At 45.7% G+C, this 18,500-nt stretch overlaps 2 protein-coding genes across 2 annotated transcripts; one reads left to right on the top strand and one right to left on the bottom strand.

Moving 5' to 3' along the window:
• Positions 1-134: 134 nt before the first annotated feature.
• Positions 135-13,974, bottom strand: LOC100501828 (uncharacterized). Its single transcript, NM_001196479.1, has 2 exons — positions 13,652-13,974; positions 135-1,971 (listed from the first exon to the last, which is right to left on the bottom strand). Exon 2 carries the CDS (start codon positions 1,487-1,489, stop codon positions 275-277), a length of 1,215 nt encoding a protein of 404 aa, NP_001183408.1. The 5' UTR covers positions 1,490-1,971; positions 13,652-13,974; the 3' UTR covers positions 135-274.
• A 315-nt stretch (positions 13,975-14,289) lies between these two features.
• On the top strand, positions 14,290-15,813 carry LOC100281260 (disease resistance protein RGA4). The gene has a single exon (NM_001154179.1). The coding sequence runs from the start codon at positions 14,417-14,419 to the stop codon at positions 15,650-15,652; it is 1,236 nt and encodes a 411-aa protein (NP_001147651.1). The 5' UTR covers positions 14,290-14,416; the 3' UTR covers positions 15,653-15,813.
• The last annotated feature ends 2,687 nt before the right edge of the window (positions 15,814-18,500 follow it).

The following is an 18,500-nucleotide window of genomic DNA, read 5'->3' as shown; positions in this document are numbered from 1 at the left end:
ATCTATAGAGTGCATTACATTTAGCCTGGATTTGGATCATTGACTCATTTGGGTGTGCATGCTGCTTTCAGCAACTTGCGGATTTCACCTGTCATACACTCATACTGCTTCTGAGCAAGTACCATTTCTGGTCTAGTGAAACCATTGCCTTCTCATTTAAAAAACACCTTTGCAGATTGCAAGGCTTTTTTTTCCAAGATATGCACGTACAGTATTTGCATAAATTTTGAACGCCGCTCCGCTCACCAACATATAATTTGTGCTACTGCTAACCTCAGTTCTTCTGTACGATCAGTTTAGCTCTTGCATGCCCCGCCTCAATCCTATACTGCTCGCCTACCCCGAAGTGCGCCATCAAGAACCAAACGACCGTGAGCAGCTCGCCGCCGGTGCTCAGCTGCTTGGCATGGAAGTTGCTTTGGCACTTGTTCGCGGCATAGCAGAGCATCTCCACCCACACCACACGGATGACGCGCCACCGCTTGTGCGGCTGCAGCTCCAGCAGCGACTTGGCCAGCCGGCACGCGTCGAACAGCACGGATTTGCTCCGGTCACCCTTCACGTCCCTCGGCGCGATCTCGGCGTTCACGTCGAGCACCATCCTCGCCGCAGCGCTCGCGCTCGGGCGCGCCATCTCTGCCCGCTTGAAGAAGTTCTTGGCCTCGGCGCAGGTGTCGCCGAACCGGATCTGCCCAATGCCGGCGGTCAGCATGAAGGGGCGCGCGACGAGAAGGAAAAGCATGTAGTTCGATATCGCCCGGCTGATATCAACGTAATGAGGGATCATCTTGGCGTCGTTGTCATCGCCATCCCCCGAGTGGAAGCAGAGGTCTGTGGCTATGTGCCAGAGGAGGATGCTCTCGTCGAACTCCACCTCGACGCTCCAGCCGAGCTCCTTGTAGTAGCCCTTGCACTGCAGAGCCCACTGGCCCCTGTGGTTGCTGAACTTGCGGTAGCTCTCGGCGTCCACGATGCTCACCGTCTTATCCTTGAGCTCCCTGAAGACCAAGGTCTTGAGCTCCGATGACACGTCGATGTGCCGGATGTACAGCCACCTGTCCCAGTGGACTTTAAGCCCTAGGACGCTCAAAACCTTGGTGAGCTTGGTTGGTTTGTCCAGGAGGCAGAAGCCGATGAGGTTGTGCTGGGCCATCAAATTGGACCACTTCGCCCGGCTTTCCGGCCGGAAATACTGAATGCTCCGGAACACCAGGCTGCCCAGTGACCGGTAGTTGCAGTCATGCAGAGCGGCATAAGTCCAGTAGGATACAAGCATCATCCCAATGGCATACACCTCCAGGCACAGCGCTCCTCCGAACAAAATGTTGGTGATGCAGATGTCGATGCGGCTGTGTGACTTGTGTTTACCCCTGTCAAGCATGTTGAAGAGGACGCACGCCGTAGAGGTCGAGAGGAGAGTCAGACATCGAAACAGGCGGCCGTACCAGGTGTGTATCACTGCCGCCTTGGAGTGAAGGGTGTCGTACATGAGTGACAGCTCGATCTCGATGATCTTGTATGCCTGCTCTGGCGTCAGCCGCAGAAACGTGCTCTGGCTCTGGGTGCGCTCCTGGAAGCTGAGGATGAGGTTGACGAAGAGCCGCTTGAAGATGACAAAGAAGTGGCTCGCTTCGGTGATCACCGTCGTGTAGGGCACTGCCTCCTCTGCGACGGCCACAGTCACGGCGGCGGCAGTCTTCGCACGACGTTCCTGCTCGATGACGATCTCCGCCTCGAGCCCTGCCTCACGCAGTCACGCGTGAACCGGTACTCCTCCATGAACTTGGCGTAGTTGGGGCCCGGATCCGGCGTCGTGACCATGCTGCTCCGCAGATTGTCCATGCTCGCACACTTGAGCGCCCATGTCCTCTCGGCGTACTTGACAATACCACTCAAGAACATGAACAAGGCGGGGGCTAGGACATTGTTGCCAGGGTGCGACTTGGCGAAGACATACACGGCGAGGGCGACCTGTTTTTTTTCCCGCGACCGGGCAAAAAAAAGTAGCAGTTTTTCATCTAGGGAGTATTTAGATGCAGAAACTAAACTTTATCTCCGTCAAAATTAGAATGTTTGGATGCTAATTAAAACTATTAAATATAGTTTAATTATAAAACTTATTACACTGATGACGACTAAATGACAAAACAATATATTAAGCTTAATTAGTTTATGATTCATGCATACACTGCTATATTAACATTTGCCAATAATGAATTAAGGGAAAATTATGATTATACCCTTCTTCGATATTGTAATTATGATTTTAAGCCTTGTTTACCACTTTGTGAATTTATGGCTCTTTTTTAAAAACGAGACTGTCGTTTCCCCTTTCTTTTAACACCGTTAGTGTTAGTGAAAATCAGAATTAGTGGTTAAAAAATTTAAAAAAAAAATGAGGCGTAAAATCGCAATTGCAAGGTGATAGAAAAATATAATTACAATTAACCTTGAAAAATTCAACATTATTTTCTAGGATAATTATGATTATACCCTTATCTCACGTTGCAATTGTGATTTTACCCCTCATTTTTTATATTTTAATTACTATTTCTGATTTTCACTAATAGTGTTAAGAGAGAGGGCAAACGACGACTTCGTTCTCAACAAAGAGGTAAAAATCACAAAGTTAAAAAACGAGAGATAAAATCACAATAATAACTTACAAGACCAGAGAAGAGTATTATTACAATTGCCACATGAATTATTAGGTTTATTAAATTTGTTACTTTATTTAGTCTTCATCTATATATGCCGTGCAAACCTTAGATAGCCCATTCGGACCGTCTGCGCATGGCGCCAGACAGTCTGAATATAATGTCGGACAGTCCGGCCACATGGCCGGACAGTCCGCGCACGGGGCCGGACGGTTCGCGGATTTAACCGGACGGTCCGGCACAGAGTTTTTTAAGGAGGATGGATATCCAACTCCGTATCCGTCCCAGCTAGACTCTCCATCTCACCATATGACACACCAGCACCATAATATAATCTATCAAACCCATGAGAGTGAGTACTTTCCGGCCCCTAGAAGGCCAGAAAGGAATGGCCAGTCCTATGAACCTCATAGGGCATGCATTAACGCGCTGCAAAACCCAAACTAATGGGGAGGAAAACAACATACCAACATCCAAACAAACTCACCCATATTGGATCAAAGAGCCAGTGGTCTCCCACCGGCTGCCATCGATATAGTAAGGGAGGAAATAGCTGGGGCGTTCCGAGATAAGCTCGGAGTTAGTATAGTCCCCGGGGGGCAGTCATATCGGAGACCTTATGATAGCCAGTTTGACCAGCTCCCATACCCACAAGGGACCAGAATACCTGAATTCGCAAAGTTTTCGGGTGACCAAGAAAAGAGCACGCGTGAGCACATAGACCAGTTCTTAGCACAGTTAGGAGAATTGGCCGACACCGAAGCATTCCGTGTACGTTTATTTTCATTATCTTTAACAGGAACTGCATTCACATGGTATGCCACACTCTCTCCTAACTCCATTTTGTCGTGGGGAGATTTAGAACAAAAATTTCATGAACATTTCTTCTCTAGCGATTATGAGCTAGATTTAGTAGACTTAGTAGCCCTACGACAAGAAAAAGATGAATCGGTTAGTGATTACATCCGGAGATTCCGGGATACGAGAAATCGATGCTTTCAAATTCATTTAACAGATAAACAACTGGCGGGAATAGCCTTTGATGGATTGCGCTATTATTTACAAGAGAAAGTAGAAGGCATCCAATTCTTTACGCTAGCACAATTACATCAGAGAGCTTCGCCTTGTGAAAGCCGAAGCAAAGAACTAGTCAAAACAGTTCATCATAATGTCCATATAGTAGAACATAGTCAAAGTAGTTCGGACGGTGAACCAAAGGAAATTTACACTGTCGAAATAGTTTGGCCTGAGCAGGCCAAATCTTCGGCTTGCTACTCCTTGCAGCCAGTTCAAAAGAAATGACAGGAGGAGTGATAAGATATTCGATGAATTACTAAAAAATGGTAACATTAAGATTGATTATATCGTTCAACCTGCCGACGAACTAAAGTGTCGCACATATTGCAAGTGGCACAACTCATTTTCCCATGTCACTAATGATTGTAATGTGTTCCGACGACAAATCCAATCGACCATTAATGAGGGACGATTGAAATTTCAGGAGGACACGGAGCCCTTTCCAATGAATATGATAGACTTCAATGGCAAAAAGGTCCTAATTCGGCCCAGCACAACCGATAAGGGCAAAGACAAAGAAGTCATCATCGGCAACGCACGGGAGGCCGATGGAAACAACAAAATTGCTTGCAGGAAAGTGGTGGCCGAGAAGACTCCTAATGGAGGGGAGACACTGAAGGTGACCATCACAAACTCCGGCACTGGAGGGCAAGTGCAGACAAGGGGACATGCACAAGAACCTATACTACGCATCGCGGACGGTCCGGTGCCCAGGCGCGGACGGTCCGTGACATCGCCAGACGGTCCGGAGCATTCCAGCGGACGGTCCGGCAACGCCGAAGAACCAAGGTGACCACGTACCTTCAAACCACGACGACCAGAAATAGGTACGTGGAAAACTAACATGTTCAAGGCAACTGGTCGGTTGGTAAAATCTAGCCCGACCTTTGATCAATTATTGTCTAAATATGTGAAAAAGAAGGCTGGCCCCAGCGACCGGCCACCAAAGCAACCTCGCTTACCCACCCAGGTGTGACGGCAGGTTAGGCCGATTGGACCACCACACCAATCGGAAAGGATGGGAGGTCATAATGTTCAATTAAGACCTAACGTACCTGCATGGACACCTCCACCACCATATCCACCTATGCCATATCCATACACATACATACCTCCACCATATGTCCCAAATCAAATGTGGGGCATGCCACCATACCCATTTGGGATGCCACAGTACCCCGCTTGGGGGGCACCCCAAACATCTGTATTCAATAGGTTGACACCTCCAGTACAAGACCGATTGAGAGCCCCTCAATCTGATCCACGAGCATAGGCCCAACAAGATTGCCGAACAACTCGACCCCAAAGGCTGACTAATCCGGCAGGGGGCATACAGCTACAACCTCCAACAATATGAAAAAAGGAGACGTCATTAAAATAGGAACGACAGATGTCGTCGTACAACAAAATAATGAAGGGCCGATGATTTTTGGTGAATCAGCCAACACAAACAAAAAAGAAGGTACGACTGTCAACAAAATAGCCGATCCAAAATACTTCATGCCCCGATGGTGCCCATCGGGATTGACACGATCGCAAAAGCGAAAATTACAGCGCCTTAGAGCAAAGGAGAATCAGGAGAAGGAGGCGGAAAAAATATTCAATGACACACATCCGCAGTATCCGCCACCACAAAAGAGATGGAGACCAAAGGCCGTTGAGGAAAATCAAACGGCCACAAAGACAGAAAATAAAACAACAACTGTGCAGCTTTTTACAGGTATGGCAGACAGTCCGGCTATAAAGACCGGACCAACCGTACAGGGCGCGGACCGTCCGACCCCTGAGGCCGACTCATCCGCAATACACCATGACACCTGCAACGACGTACCAACACCCATGGAGGAAGACGACCTGCAAGGAGAAGACCTGGTCGACTACAAAGCTACGCCAGAACACTTAGAAAATTAGGAAAGCAAGGTGACGAATTGGTCAGGACCAGTATGGCGCTCGACGGTATTGGGACTAACAGTTCGATCAAAGCTAAAGGGGTCACGTCCGTTGAGTCAACCATCAGGACCAAGGCCACTGCGTACCATCCTAGTAAGTGGCAAGATGCCTAAGAAAACCGATGTGATACATCGAGTTAGTTGCTTTTGGTTCGCTCAGCTCCACCAAAAGGCAGGGGGCATATGTTCGACACCAAAAAGAGAGGGTGGACGGTCCGGCCCTGGGGCCGGACGGTCCGCGCCTGTGGGCCGGACGGTCCGCGCCTGTGGGCCGGACGGTCCGCGCGTGCGCAGAACAGATTAGGGTTCCGAGTTTTTTTTGCTGTGTTTGTTGGCTAGATTCACTAGTACAAAAAGGCTCAAAGCCTGCGGGGACGATATATTTTTACAGGCGGTTTCGGTTATCCACCGACTGTGTTATTTCTAGTAGCGGTTCCTTAAGAAAACCGCCAGTAGAAATCCATGATTTGTAGTGGCGGTTTTCTTAAGGAACCGCCACTAGAAATACGATTTCTAGTGGCGGTTTTCTTAAGGAACCGCCACTAGAAATCATTTTTATCCTTAATTTTTCGAGTTTTTCAAACGGTCTCGTATGACAAAACCACCAAAATAAAAGTTGTAGATCTCTAAAAGTTATGAAACTTTGTAGTTGACAACTTTTTTGTTTGAACTCATTTCGGTTCTCAAAAATTGAATCTAAGTATGTCAAATTTAAAATTCAAATTTTGCAAACTACCTCGGATGAAAAAAGTGTCAAAATAAAAGTTGTAGAACTTCAAAAGTTATTTATCTTTGTAGTTGACAACTTTTTTATTTGAATTCGTTTAGGGTCTCAAATAAGCAATTTACACTCAAATGGTTGTAATATGTGGAGAAAACAACTACAAACTAGACATAAGACATGTCATAGACGGAGTGGTAGGGGAGGGTACGCGCGAAGGTGAGGTCGACGGTTCGAATACTAACAACCGCGTAGCGCGCGAATTTTGCGCGAAAAATGCCGCGACTTGAGCGGGCGGGTGGGTGGGGTGGGCCTAATAAAAATAATTTTTTTTTAACTATTTTTAAAATATGTTTTATGTTTCCTAGAAACGATTTGCACTGGCGGTTTTATTACGTCGACCGCCAGTGAAAATCGATTTTCACTGGCGGTTTTATTACGCCGACCGCCAGTGAAAATCGATTTTCACTGGCGGTCCTCAGTTACCCGCCTGTAAAAATGATGATTTCTACTGGCCCCTAGCACTGGCGGTTACGAAAAACGCCACTATAAATAGGTTTACAACCGCCACTATAGAACTTCTCTGTACTAGTGATTCTCGGAATTAGCTCGGGAAGTTTGTTTGTAAAAGGTCTAGCCCCCCTCCTCTATAAATAGAGAGGTATACGACCGATTTATCATAATCAATCGAATCAATACAACTTCTATTTCGCATTTATTTCCAGTACAGTTAGGAGTAGTTCTAGTCTAGTTCTATTTTAGCCACTCGATCCCCAAATTCTCCGCTTCTCTTCGACTCTACGTCGATTAGAGGAGTCTAGGTCGGCCGGCCCGAGCCTAGACAACTCCTAGGATCTCTCCTCCCCGACGGGGTCCCTCCCGGGAGCGAGATCCAGGCGCCGCCGGCGATCTTCCGCCGCCCCTGCGTACGCGCGGACCGTCCGGCCCCAGGGCGCGGACCGTCCGGCCGTCAGACAGGAGCCCTAGCCTTGCACCAGGCCGCGGACCGTCCGACCCCTGCGCGCGGACCGTCCGCCCCTGTGCAGAGAGCACCGCCGTGCCTCGCACCAGGCCGCGGACCGTCCGGCCCCTGCGCGCGGACCGTCCGCCCCTGTGCAGAGGGCACCGCCACGGTTCTTGTTGAGTGTTTGGCACTCCAAAAAGGCGTCAACAGCAGGCTAAAAATATTATGTAAGCTTTACTGATGATTATAGTAAATTTATTTAGGTACATCTCATAAGTTTAAGTTACAAGTTTTTTTTAGAAATCTTAAGTGTTTCAGATCCTTGTAGATTGATAATTTAATAGTAAGATTATTGCCTTACAACCAGACTAGGGAGGCGAATATCAAAAGCTTAACTCATTCTTTACGAAGGGAGTGTTTGGGACTGCTCCAACTCCATAAATTTATTCTCCACTCTAAAACTCCAGTTGGAGCAAGCTTCAACTGTAGTTGGAGCTACTCAGGAGAGGTGTTTGGCTAAAAGGGTACCCTTAGCTCCAAAAAACTGATTGTAGGGCGAATTGCCATTATTTCCCTCTAATTTAGGACCCACATGTCGTCCTTTATATACATGTCCCTTCTTCCTAAGACTCGCTCTTCCTCTCGTTTCCGTTCACGAGGCATTTTGGCGAATCATGCCCAAACCATCGAAACAGCCCACCTCTTTCGTCGCTGCAGCCTTGCAGATTTCGTGCACACTAGTGCGATAAACTCCATGGCCACTCCTCGTCCGCACGATGAATAAAACAAACCCCAGGTAAGTGGCACAACATTAGTCTGGCAAGCTATGCACCCTCCTGCACCACCGACAGCATGCACGACACACAATCATCACAGGTGCCCCTAATTCACTCGCTCTTCGCTCGTAACCCCCTTATGGTGGCCGGTTAAGCCTGAGGCTCGAGCGATGGTGGATGGACGTGAGCTGGCTTAGAGGTTGCATTGCGGCGGCACTAAGGGCGCTCGACGCTGCAGGGGGGCTCGTTGTCTATCCCAATGTGGATCACCAACGTCCTTAATAAGATCTCACTCGTGCTCTCCTCCTGCGACCCGCTCCGCCTCTGCGGTGATAGGGACAGTCAGCTCTAGTTATCGCTTGGTGGTCGTGAGTTCATCATGGTCTGCTACCTACGACCATGCTACGAGAGAGAAAGGGAGGAAAGTGATCTTTGATGGGGAAGGAGGGGTTAGGGGAGGAGTCAAAAATAGAATGAAAGATTTTTTGTGTAACATGTGACAAAGGTGGGTAAACAACCGACAGCCATGTGGGTACATTAGAAACATCAATTTCTAGAGCACCCCTTTTGGAGCTCCACAAAAATCTAAAGTTGGAGCCTAGATCTACATTTTTATGGAGCCGGAATTGATGAATCGGGAGGTGTTGTGGTTAGGAGTTGGGTTAGAGCTAGATTACTTGGAGTGGAGCAGTCCGAAACACGCCCTAAGCATGGCGTCATCCATCATATGCTATGTCCTTATGCACCCTTGGAGTGGAGCAGCCCGAAACACGCCCTAAGCATAGCATCATCCATCATATGCTATGTCCTTATGCACCTGTCCAAAGTGAAAATTGCACAAAGCTCAAAGATAATTTGGTACCAAATCTGGTGCTGACAGCACCGAGATATGTCTATTCGCTTGGTTTTAATCCGTACCAGTTTCTACTGCTTCTACAATATTTTTGTCTCCTGCTCACATTCTGCCCCCACAGCATCTCTAGAACCCACGCCAAGCACAGACCATGCATGCACATGGTTCGCCTTCATTGACTATGCACGTGACTGAGACAAGATCTTCTATGGTGCCAATCATTGTGGATTTCAGTATGGCTGCTGCAAATCTAGCCACAACGCTAACTATAAGATCCTATATACTAGAAAACAATGGATCATCTATGACTTCAGATTTGTAGCATATAGTGCAGAAGTCTGAGTTTTTGTTGCTCAACACCCTGCCATCAGGGCTCAACATGGTATTGTGCAACCTAGAATTTACAATTATAGCACCATATGGTACAATCCTAAAACTTGTTTTCTAACTAACCTAATTCAGTTGTTGAAGCATCAACAAATAAGATTATGATGTTGCAATAAATTTGGAATTTGATGATCTTATTAAAAATAAGATATGATATTTAATCTCTCTTGCGAAAGATCACAATGTTATAGGATGCAAGTGGATTTATAAGACTAAATTGAAGCAAGATGGTAGTCTAGATCGATGTAAAGCTAGACTAGTGGTGAAAGGTTTTAAACAAAGTTACGACATTAACTATAATGACTCATTCTGGTTGCTAAAATGTCTACTATTCATATTGTTCTATCTGTTGTTGTCTCTAGTGGTTGGAGCTTGCATCAAATTGATGTACAAAATAACATGGGTATGTTTGCAAACTTGATAAATCAATATATGGATTAAAATAACCCCCTAGATTATGGTACTCTTGGCTAAGTACTAAACTAATTTCTCTCGGTTTCCATGTATCAAAGGTAGATATACAATTATTCTTTTACAACAAAGACAATATAATATTTTTTGTGCTTGTCTATGTGGATGGCGTTGTTGTTGATAGTTCATCAGAGAAGGACATCACATTTTTCTTGTAGGACTTATGAAAAGAATTTACACTCAAGGACTTAAGATATGTTCACTATTTTTTAGTTTATAATTAACAAAAGCTTTAAATGAGATTATACTTATTCAGAAACAAGTATGCATTTGATCTTCTTAAATGAGTTAGGATGGCAGATTGTAAACCTATTGCAACACCACTTTCATTAAGTGAGAAGTTACTGCTTCATGAATGATCTTCTCTGGGGATAAATGACGCCACAAGTTATAGAATTATAGCAGTTTTTCAATAAGTAACTTTGGTTATACCTGATATTACGTTCTCAATAAATAAGGCATGTTAGTTTCTACATGCTCCTACAACACTCATTAGGTTATTGAGATATATCAAGCAGACCACTAGTTTAGGACTGAAAATTAAGAAGTTAAATTCTACTCTTGTTAATGATTTCTCTGATGGAGTTTGGGCATGAGATATAGATGATAGAAAATCTATATGTGGTTTTGTAGTTTATTTGGGAAATAATCACATCTAATGGAGTGCACATAAGCAAGACATTATATCAAAGTCTAGTACGAAAAGTCATAGCAAATGCTACAACAGAAGTTATGTAGATGCAAATAATATTCCTAGTCTTAGGGTCTATTTGGTTGTGTTGTGGCTCTGAAAAACTGTTGTGTGCTGTGAGTTGTAAAAAAGTTGTTGTGGGTTGTGAGTTGTAAAAAAAGCTAAAAACTGTTCGGTGGAAGGCATTAAAAGTTCTTCCATATATATTGCATAATTTCATCTAAAAGTCGTTAAAAGCAGGTCCAAAAGTGCTTTCAATTTTTAATTGTGAGAAAGCCGGCTTTTTAAAAAACTGCTTTCTATATCGGACCCTTTGGTTTGAATTTTGATTTTGGGGGGCAAAATCCAAACCAAACACACCCTTAAGGTGGCAAGATTGTGGTGTCATAATATCGGAGAAAAATATTTGTCATATAATCTTATGTTCCATACTAGAATAATATATATATATATATATGTGTGTGTTAATTATTATTTTATTCGAGAAAGAGTTATTAGAAGAATGCTTGAGATTGATTTTGTTTCTGATTCTAAAGAATCAGGTGGCCGACAGATTTACTAAAACTTTAGCTATAAAATTATTAAATAATTTTAAGCATAATTTAAACTTTGAGAAAATTAAGATTAAAGAAGGCATGTTCCGGTTTTTCTATAGACTATAATCTAGTTTAAACACAATACTTGGCATATATGTTTTATATATGTGTGTTTAGATTGATCATCAATCATTTAAATATAAACATAAAAATTAAAAGATAAAATATATACTAATTTAAGACGGAGGGAGCATTATATTTATTTATGACTACACAATGAGCTGTTATACATTCACGCTATTGTAAGAAACTATTATTCCTCTAACATATCAACGAGCAACATACAAAGATCTAAGTTCGTCCTAGCCCTTCTTTGCTTTTACACGTTGCTTTTACACGAGAAGCCTCGTTAGGGCACGTACAACACGGTTGTAGGAGCCGTCTGTATTTAAAAAAAAACACCCTCGTGACCGCAATGCTATCGTCTCGTAAGGCGACAACCACAGCTCGTGCCTCGTGCCCCCAAGCTAGCAATACCGGAGACAACGTAACTCCAGCAATGTCCTCTAAAGAAATATTCTCTATCTTTTATAGTATACCCTAAAAGATTTCATACTCTATATTTTCTTCATCTCCAACAACGTTCTCTAAATTTCGTTCTCTATATCTCATCCTCCATATTCTTTGCAACCATATTAACTGAAATTATTTTCATCATTTTTTTATCGGATCAAATAAATTGATCGTTAGCATTTTACGAATTATTGCATACGTTCAACTATTTCGACAATATGGCAAAAAAAGGACCCCGATTAACATCATAATCAACACCTAGAGCAGACATCAACAGCACACCCGACCAATGACTACTGGAATTTCTGCATATGCAACCAAATTTCCAAATAAAAAGCATTCCTATGATAAATCATTTTCGCCAGTGCACTATCCTAACTTCATTCTATTCAAGACAACTGAATCACCAACTGATGGCTTGGTGATGGCACAAATTGGTGAGGACGAAGAGTAAAGCTATTTTCCATTGCTAAAGATTCTTGAACCCTTCATAGATACGAATCAATGTTGACCACTAAATTCATCCACAAAAATGGCTAGGAACACTTTACTGAATCCCTCATCGCACATGTACAGAATAGACATAATCTGAACAATGGCTAGGAACACTTGAGAAATGGTTAAATCTCACTTACGAAATGGATAAATCTATTCCATTAAATATGCAGCTAAATGATGAATCTTGTTTTGCCGTGAGGAGGAAGTGCGATGAGGGATTCAGATTAGGTCTGGAAGCAATCGAAGACAAATTGCTTGCCTGCGTGTCCAAAACCAGATTCGGTTTGAAAGCGACGACGTGGTTGACCACAACGTCTTCAACTTCAAGCACAGCGCCGCCAACCTCCAGCATGCGAAGCCGCTCCACACGCATCATCTTGAGCCCCGACAACATGAGCTACTGCGACTTGGTGTGGACAGATTGGTTGGGGAGTCGGGGGAGCGTGCGCGGCCAATGGAGGGGAAGCTGGGCCGGAGCGGGGAGAACACCTTGTCGTGTTGGAGCCGTACACCGGAGGGGATGTGCTGCACAGTGGGCGCGACGACGAGAGGGTTCCGAGCCGGTGCGGGAGACAACAGAAGACGACAGCGCGGGAGTGAACAACGGATAGCGAGCGAAAGCTAGCACGCTACAGATAGCGGACGACGAACGCACCCTAAATTTTACCGGAGGCTATAGCGGATCTTATTGGAGGCCTCAAAGACGCCTCGGTCTGCTATTTCTAGCGTACAGGTCGGTTTACCGAACCTTGTTGGAGATAGCCTAACAGACCAATATCATAAATGATATAATAATAGCTTGTATTATTCTTCACAAATTTAAAATCATGTGCCCAATGTAAATAGATAATTCATCTGTTTATATATATATATTTTCCAATATACATACAAACAACAACGGTTTTGTGGGCCGAACATGTCAAGCTTGAATTTCATTCTAGAATTATATAATCTAGCTTATGGATTATATAAGCATCTATTGATATGTTTATGGATATTATAACCTAGATATCTAGATTATAGAATCCACATAATAATATGTGTTGGTTGTTTATATATATTTAAACTAGATTATACTCCCTCCATCCAAAAATCTTCATCATCGGAGCCTCCCTCACCAAGACAAGGAAGCCTCTCCGTTTGCAAGGTTTCCATTTAATGGCCGCTGTAAACTTAATTACCTGGCATTGTTTTTGTTTTCCCAACGCAAGTATCCGTGACGGGAAGGATGGATCGAAGAGTCACGGGTGGCCGGAGATAAGATGAAAGTGTGGTCCTAGCTTATACGATGTAGATTCTTGTTTAAGAGCAAAAATACCAAAGCAGATCGAAGGGACTGAAATCCCTTTCTAATTTAAAGTTAAATATCAAAGATTTTAGCCCATTCAATTCTGTTCGGTATGTTTGAACAAACAGGAGGCCTGACTACGGCGGGGCATCGCCGGCCGGCGCAGGGAAAAAAACTGGAAGCACGCATGTGGCATAGCTGGTCGCGTACCTGGGTGAGGAGGCTGAGCAGGTGGCGCTTCCAGAGCTCGTTGTCTTCGGTGGAGAAGGCGGTGATGGTGTCCTGGCCGCCGAGTGGAGGAGGAGGAACGGTGCCCAGAAGGCCTGGACGCGGTGAGTGCGCTCGAAGGACTGTGGGTCCACGCCCTTGGGCACGCGCGTCTGGGAGAGGTACCCGAGCGCGTAGATGGCGATGGAGTCCGCGAGCAGGTAGGCCAACCATAGAAGCAGGCTCAGCACGGCGGAGACGTTACGCTTGCGGATGCCGGCGGAGAAGAGGAGGAACACCTGGAGGGCGAGGCTGGTGAGCACAAGCATGCGGATCTCCCACTCATTCCATGTTGTCAGGAAGCTGTCCATGTATGTCCAGTTCGCATCCATTGTTGATTCGCTGCCTGCCTCTGTCCTTTGCCTTTTTCTTGGGGAAGGAGGGTTTTGTTTAGTACATCCGAGATCAGTACAAACGAATCAAGTCGTCTCTGGGTCAACACTAGGCACTAGCGACTGGTGACCATCAACACTAGGCACTAGCGACTGGTGACCAACCGGCGACCGCCGATGTGGCCATGGCTTGTCCTCAGTCAGTCTCCGTTTACTGGCTACTAACTATTACGCGTTTTGCGCCCACTTGATTGAGCTGCTATGCAAAGTCACAATTCCCGGCGCTTGTCCGGAGAAACGCTGAATAATTGTCTCCTGTTTAGTCGTCTCTCTACAAGCCACACTCCTGAGGCTGAAGAGGAAGGCCGACGTCGCGATGGCCGTGGAAGTCGTCCAGTTTCTTGTGAAGAAGTTCGTGGATAGCTTCACCGAGGAGGCAGCGGACGCAGAGGCGGAGCTCCCTTTCCGCGCCCAATTCCACGACATGAGGACCGATCTGGAGAAGGCGGCCGTTTCTCCCGCCAACGCCGATGAGCTCCGGGAGTGCCTCTACGAACTCAACGACTTGCTCGCCGAGTGCCGCAGGCTCGCCAACCGGCCTAATCAGCAGCGCTGGTGCTTTGCCCAGTCCGACGCCTGGCGCTTCCCCAAGACCAAGAAGAGGGTGACCGCGGTCAGGCGCAGAGTCCTCGAGTGCGTCGAGAACGACTCCGGTGGCAACGCTGCGGCGTCGCAGGAGGACGCCGCCGCTGGGTTGGACCGCTGGACGACGTCTTGGCTCGAAGGGAGCAGGATCCATGGGTTTGACCAGCAGCTCGCGGAGCTGGAGTCCATGGCGTTCAGGGACTGCGGCGCGGGGAAGCTTAACGGCGTTGGCATCGTGGGCATGGGCGGCATCGGGAAGACCGTGCTCGCGCAGCTCCTGTTCAGCAGCCCGCGTGCGAAAGGCCGTTTCTTCCCCAGGATATGGATGTGCATGTCGCGCACCGCCTCTGCTGGAGCAGACAGACGCAAGGAAGTTTTGCAGGGGATGCTCATGGCTCTTGGACACGAGGAGGATGCCATCCTGTCCATGAACGGCAGCGATAGCCTGACAGAGCTGACGATCGCCGTCCACGAACAGCTCGAGGGGAAGAGGTTCCTCATAGTGTTCGACGACGTGTGGCACATCGATAGCTGGTACTCTGACGTTGTTGGCGTTGGCCCCCAGAACGCCATGCGGAGAGCCGACGACCTGTCTGTCTTATCAGAACGCCTCGCGTTCGCACTGCCCAAAGGGAGAGGTGGCCTGGTGATCGTCACCAGCCGGCTGGAGCAGGCGGCAGAGGCGATGGTGAGGAAGAGCTGCTTGTACCGTGTGCGGCCATTGGTGGACAGCGCGAGCTGGGCAATTTTCATGGATGTTGTTCTTTCCCAGCCCCAGGAGAAAAAGGCTGTCGATCTTGTCACTGTTAACCATATGAAACAGGAGATCCTTGAGACTTGTGGCGGGTTCCCATCGGCAGCCAAGACAATGGGAGACATCTTCGCAAGCAGCAGCGTTTCGCCACCTGCATCGACATCTACCAGCGAGGAACTCGGCAAGAGTGACCATATCATCACTGCTAGGTAACAGCGGAAGCCTGAAATAGGCAACACATATGTTGTGGTAGATCCGTTTGTAGAAGCGAGTAGTGACAAGTGGCTTCGAGAATCCTCGCCTGGTTGGAACACCGGACAAGTTTCCTGTTTATTCCTGTGAAATTAATAAACCGAGAAAATAAGCTGATTCATGTGAAATTCCTTCAAGATTCTAATGAAATTCCTGCGTTGCAGCAGTCTAAATGAATGCTTTCTACATAAACATAGCAGGAAAGGGGGTTATATGCACACATTAAGACAAGCTCAAATTTCTCAGTTCTGTAACATTACCCTCAATTTTCTCAGTTCTGTAACATTACCCTGATTATTGCTTGGGCTGCATTCTTTTTGCAAACGTAGTTTATTTGTCCATAATATTTAAAGTATGATGAGCTATTGTCAAAGAGTTGATCGGCGTCGGTTGAGATTGGAGAGTAACCATGGCGAAAGTGTGGTATTGTGCAACATGTCTTGGCGTACCATACGCCGGTATGGAGCATAGAGACGATGATCGATGGTGATGGCGAAGGTGAAGTCAAGCAGATTTATGCATATGGATCGGGAGCGATGAAGGACGAACGATGAGGCTTGAACCGAGGGACTAGAGAAGCCGAAGAACCAATTGTGATGGCTGACACCTGAGGAAGAATACATATAGGAGTAGACTATGTTGACCAAATATTGAACTGAGAGGTTTGAGAGGTTTCGAGAACCTCAAACTGGTCCGACGATGGTTAGTCAGACCATACACCCTTATAATACACTCTTGATGGCTATATCTGAGACAACTAGATCACTATGACCATTGAGTATCGTCGGACCGAGGCAGATGATCCAACGGCCAGGCATTGGGTAATCCAACGCCTGTGAGTTTAGCATAGAGTTATTTTAACAGATAGTTGGCCAATTGCGTTGTATAAATACATTTCAACTAGTCTATTCTCACTCTCTTGCCCATTTGATCAGTTAAAGAAACATTTTATAGTGTGAGAAAGAGCCTTTGCCAAGTGAGTATCCTAAGAGATGATAATCGTGTGATTAGCAGCCTCATTAGCGCATTGAAAGTAGCTAGTATACAACCATTGTTCTCATTAGCCTTGGATTATTCAAGTGAGAGTATGGTCTTGTTACACTTAGTGATCGGCTCACCAAACAGTCTGGTGGTGATTGGGAGTTCGATGATCACCTCGAGAGTTTGTGGGTGACTGAACTCGAGGCATACAAGGTTTTAGGCGGTTCACCATGATTTAATGGCAAAAACCCAACTAGTAGAGAGTACTTCGTCCTTGTGTGAATCAAGGGAGAATGACATCCTTTGTGGGTGCTTGAATAATGACTAGTGAAGAGTGTCAACCCTTCGATACCTTGTGAAAAACATCAAGATATTTCTATCCTTACATTACTTTGAGCATTTACTTTTGACCAATTACATTCAAGTATTTACATTGCTAGAATTGTCATGCTAGTCTAGGTTAGAACCTAGGAAGCTAAACTCTTGATCGTAAGGTGGAAACACTTATAGACACAATGGGTAAAGTGATCTTGTTGATAGGCTTTAATTTGTGCAAGAATTTTAGAGAAGCCTAATTCATCCTCCCTCTAAGGAATCTTGATTCTTTCAATTAGTATCAAAGCCTCATACTCATTGGATTAGGCTTCACCACCTAGAGTAAAGATGTTCGATTAGGCTTTCCATGTCTGAGGGAGACAATTTCTATATTAGAAAATTCATATGTAGGTATATATGGAGACTATTGATACTGGAGTATTTAGAGTCGTCACTCGAGGCCTCTAAAAAACTAAGGATCCCATCAATTTAATTAGTGATGAGATACAATACAAAAGGTATAATGCAAAAGCCAAATACAGACATGGTACTATTCACTGTCCTGTGTGCAACAGACATGTTACTATTCACTGTCCTATGTGCACCTGAGAGCACCTAGAGGGGGGTGAATAGGTGATCCTGTAAAAATCAACACTTGATTATAGAGAGATCAAAACCAAGGTGCTATGAATATAGAGAGAACCCTTCACTTGATTATTCCTTTAGAATGAGTATTGAACTGAGGAACAATAGCACAAGTGATTAAATGAGAACTCTAAGAAATCAATCACAATGAAAAGTGGCACAAGAGATGGTGATTTTATTTCGTAGTTCGGCCAATGCCTACTCCACGTTGTGGTGACCTCCTTTAGCCAAGGATTGCACTCAATCCCTCTCAAGTGATCCAAAGATCAACCTTGAGTACCACGGTTTTCTTCCTTGTAGCAGATGTTTTCCTTTGTGAGGAATCTTCACAAGTTGGAGCCTCTCACCCTTACAATATTGATCACAATAAAACCACAAGAGTAAGGGAGGGAATAGAAAAACACGCAAGTGTTAGAGTCGCAGCAACACAACGCACACAAGTCAAGAAACAAGCACACAAACACAACGCAGCGAGTTTACAGCTCAACAAGTGCTCAAATCTCGAACACAACGAATCAGATGCGTGCTTGCGGATTCTAGGTGTCTTACGATGTTCAATAGAGGCTTGGTGTACTGCTCCATGCGCCTAGGAGTCCCTTTTATAGCCTCAAGGTAGCTAGAAGCCTTTGGAGCTCCATTTGGTAGGCAATTCTTGCCTTCTGTCCGTTGGCGCACCGGACAGTCCGGTGCACCACCGGACATGAACAGTGCACGATTTCTTTCCTTGTTTGGCAAGCCAACCGTTGCACCCGCGGTCCCCTTGGCACACCGGACAGTCCGGTGCGGCCTGGTGACCGTTGGCTCTGGCCACGCGTCGCTCGTTGATTGCGCACTGATTGCGCTGTCGATCGTTGACGCGGACATTGTT

Source organism: Zea mays, chromosome 3 (assembly GCF_902167145.1).
Source record: "Zea mays cultivar B73 chromosome 3, Zm-B73-REFERENCE-NAM-5.0, whole genome shotgun sequence".
NCBI classification, from domain to species: domain Eukaryota; kingdom Viridiplantae; phylum Streptophyta; class Magnoliopsida; order Poales; family Poaceae; genus Zea; species Zea mays.
Note: the sequence above shows the minus strand (reverse complement) of the source record. Positions and strands in the feature narration are given on the sequence as shown.

What these genes read in the sequence shown, in the direction of transcription:
- LOC100501828 (NM_001196479.1), bottom strand. Translation starts at nt 1,489, where the DNA reads ATGTACGACACCCTTCACTCCAAGGCGGCAGTGATACACACCTGGTAC.
- LOC100281260 (NM_001154179.1), top strand. Translation starts at nt 14,417, where the DNA reads ATGGCCGTGGAAGTCGTCCAGTTTCTTGTGAAGAAGTTCGTGGATAGC.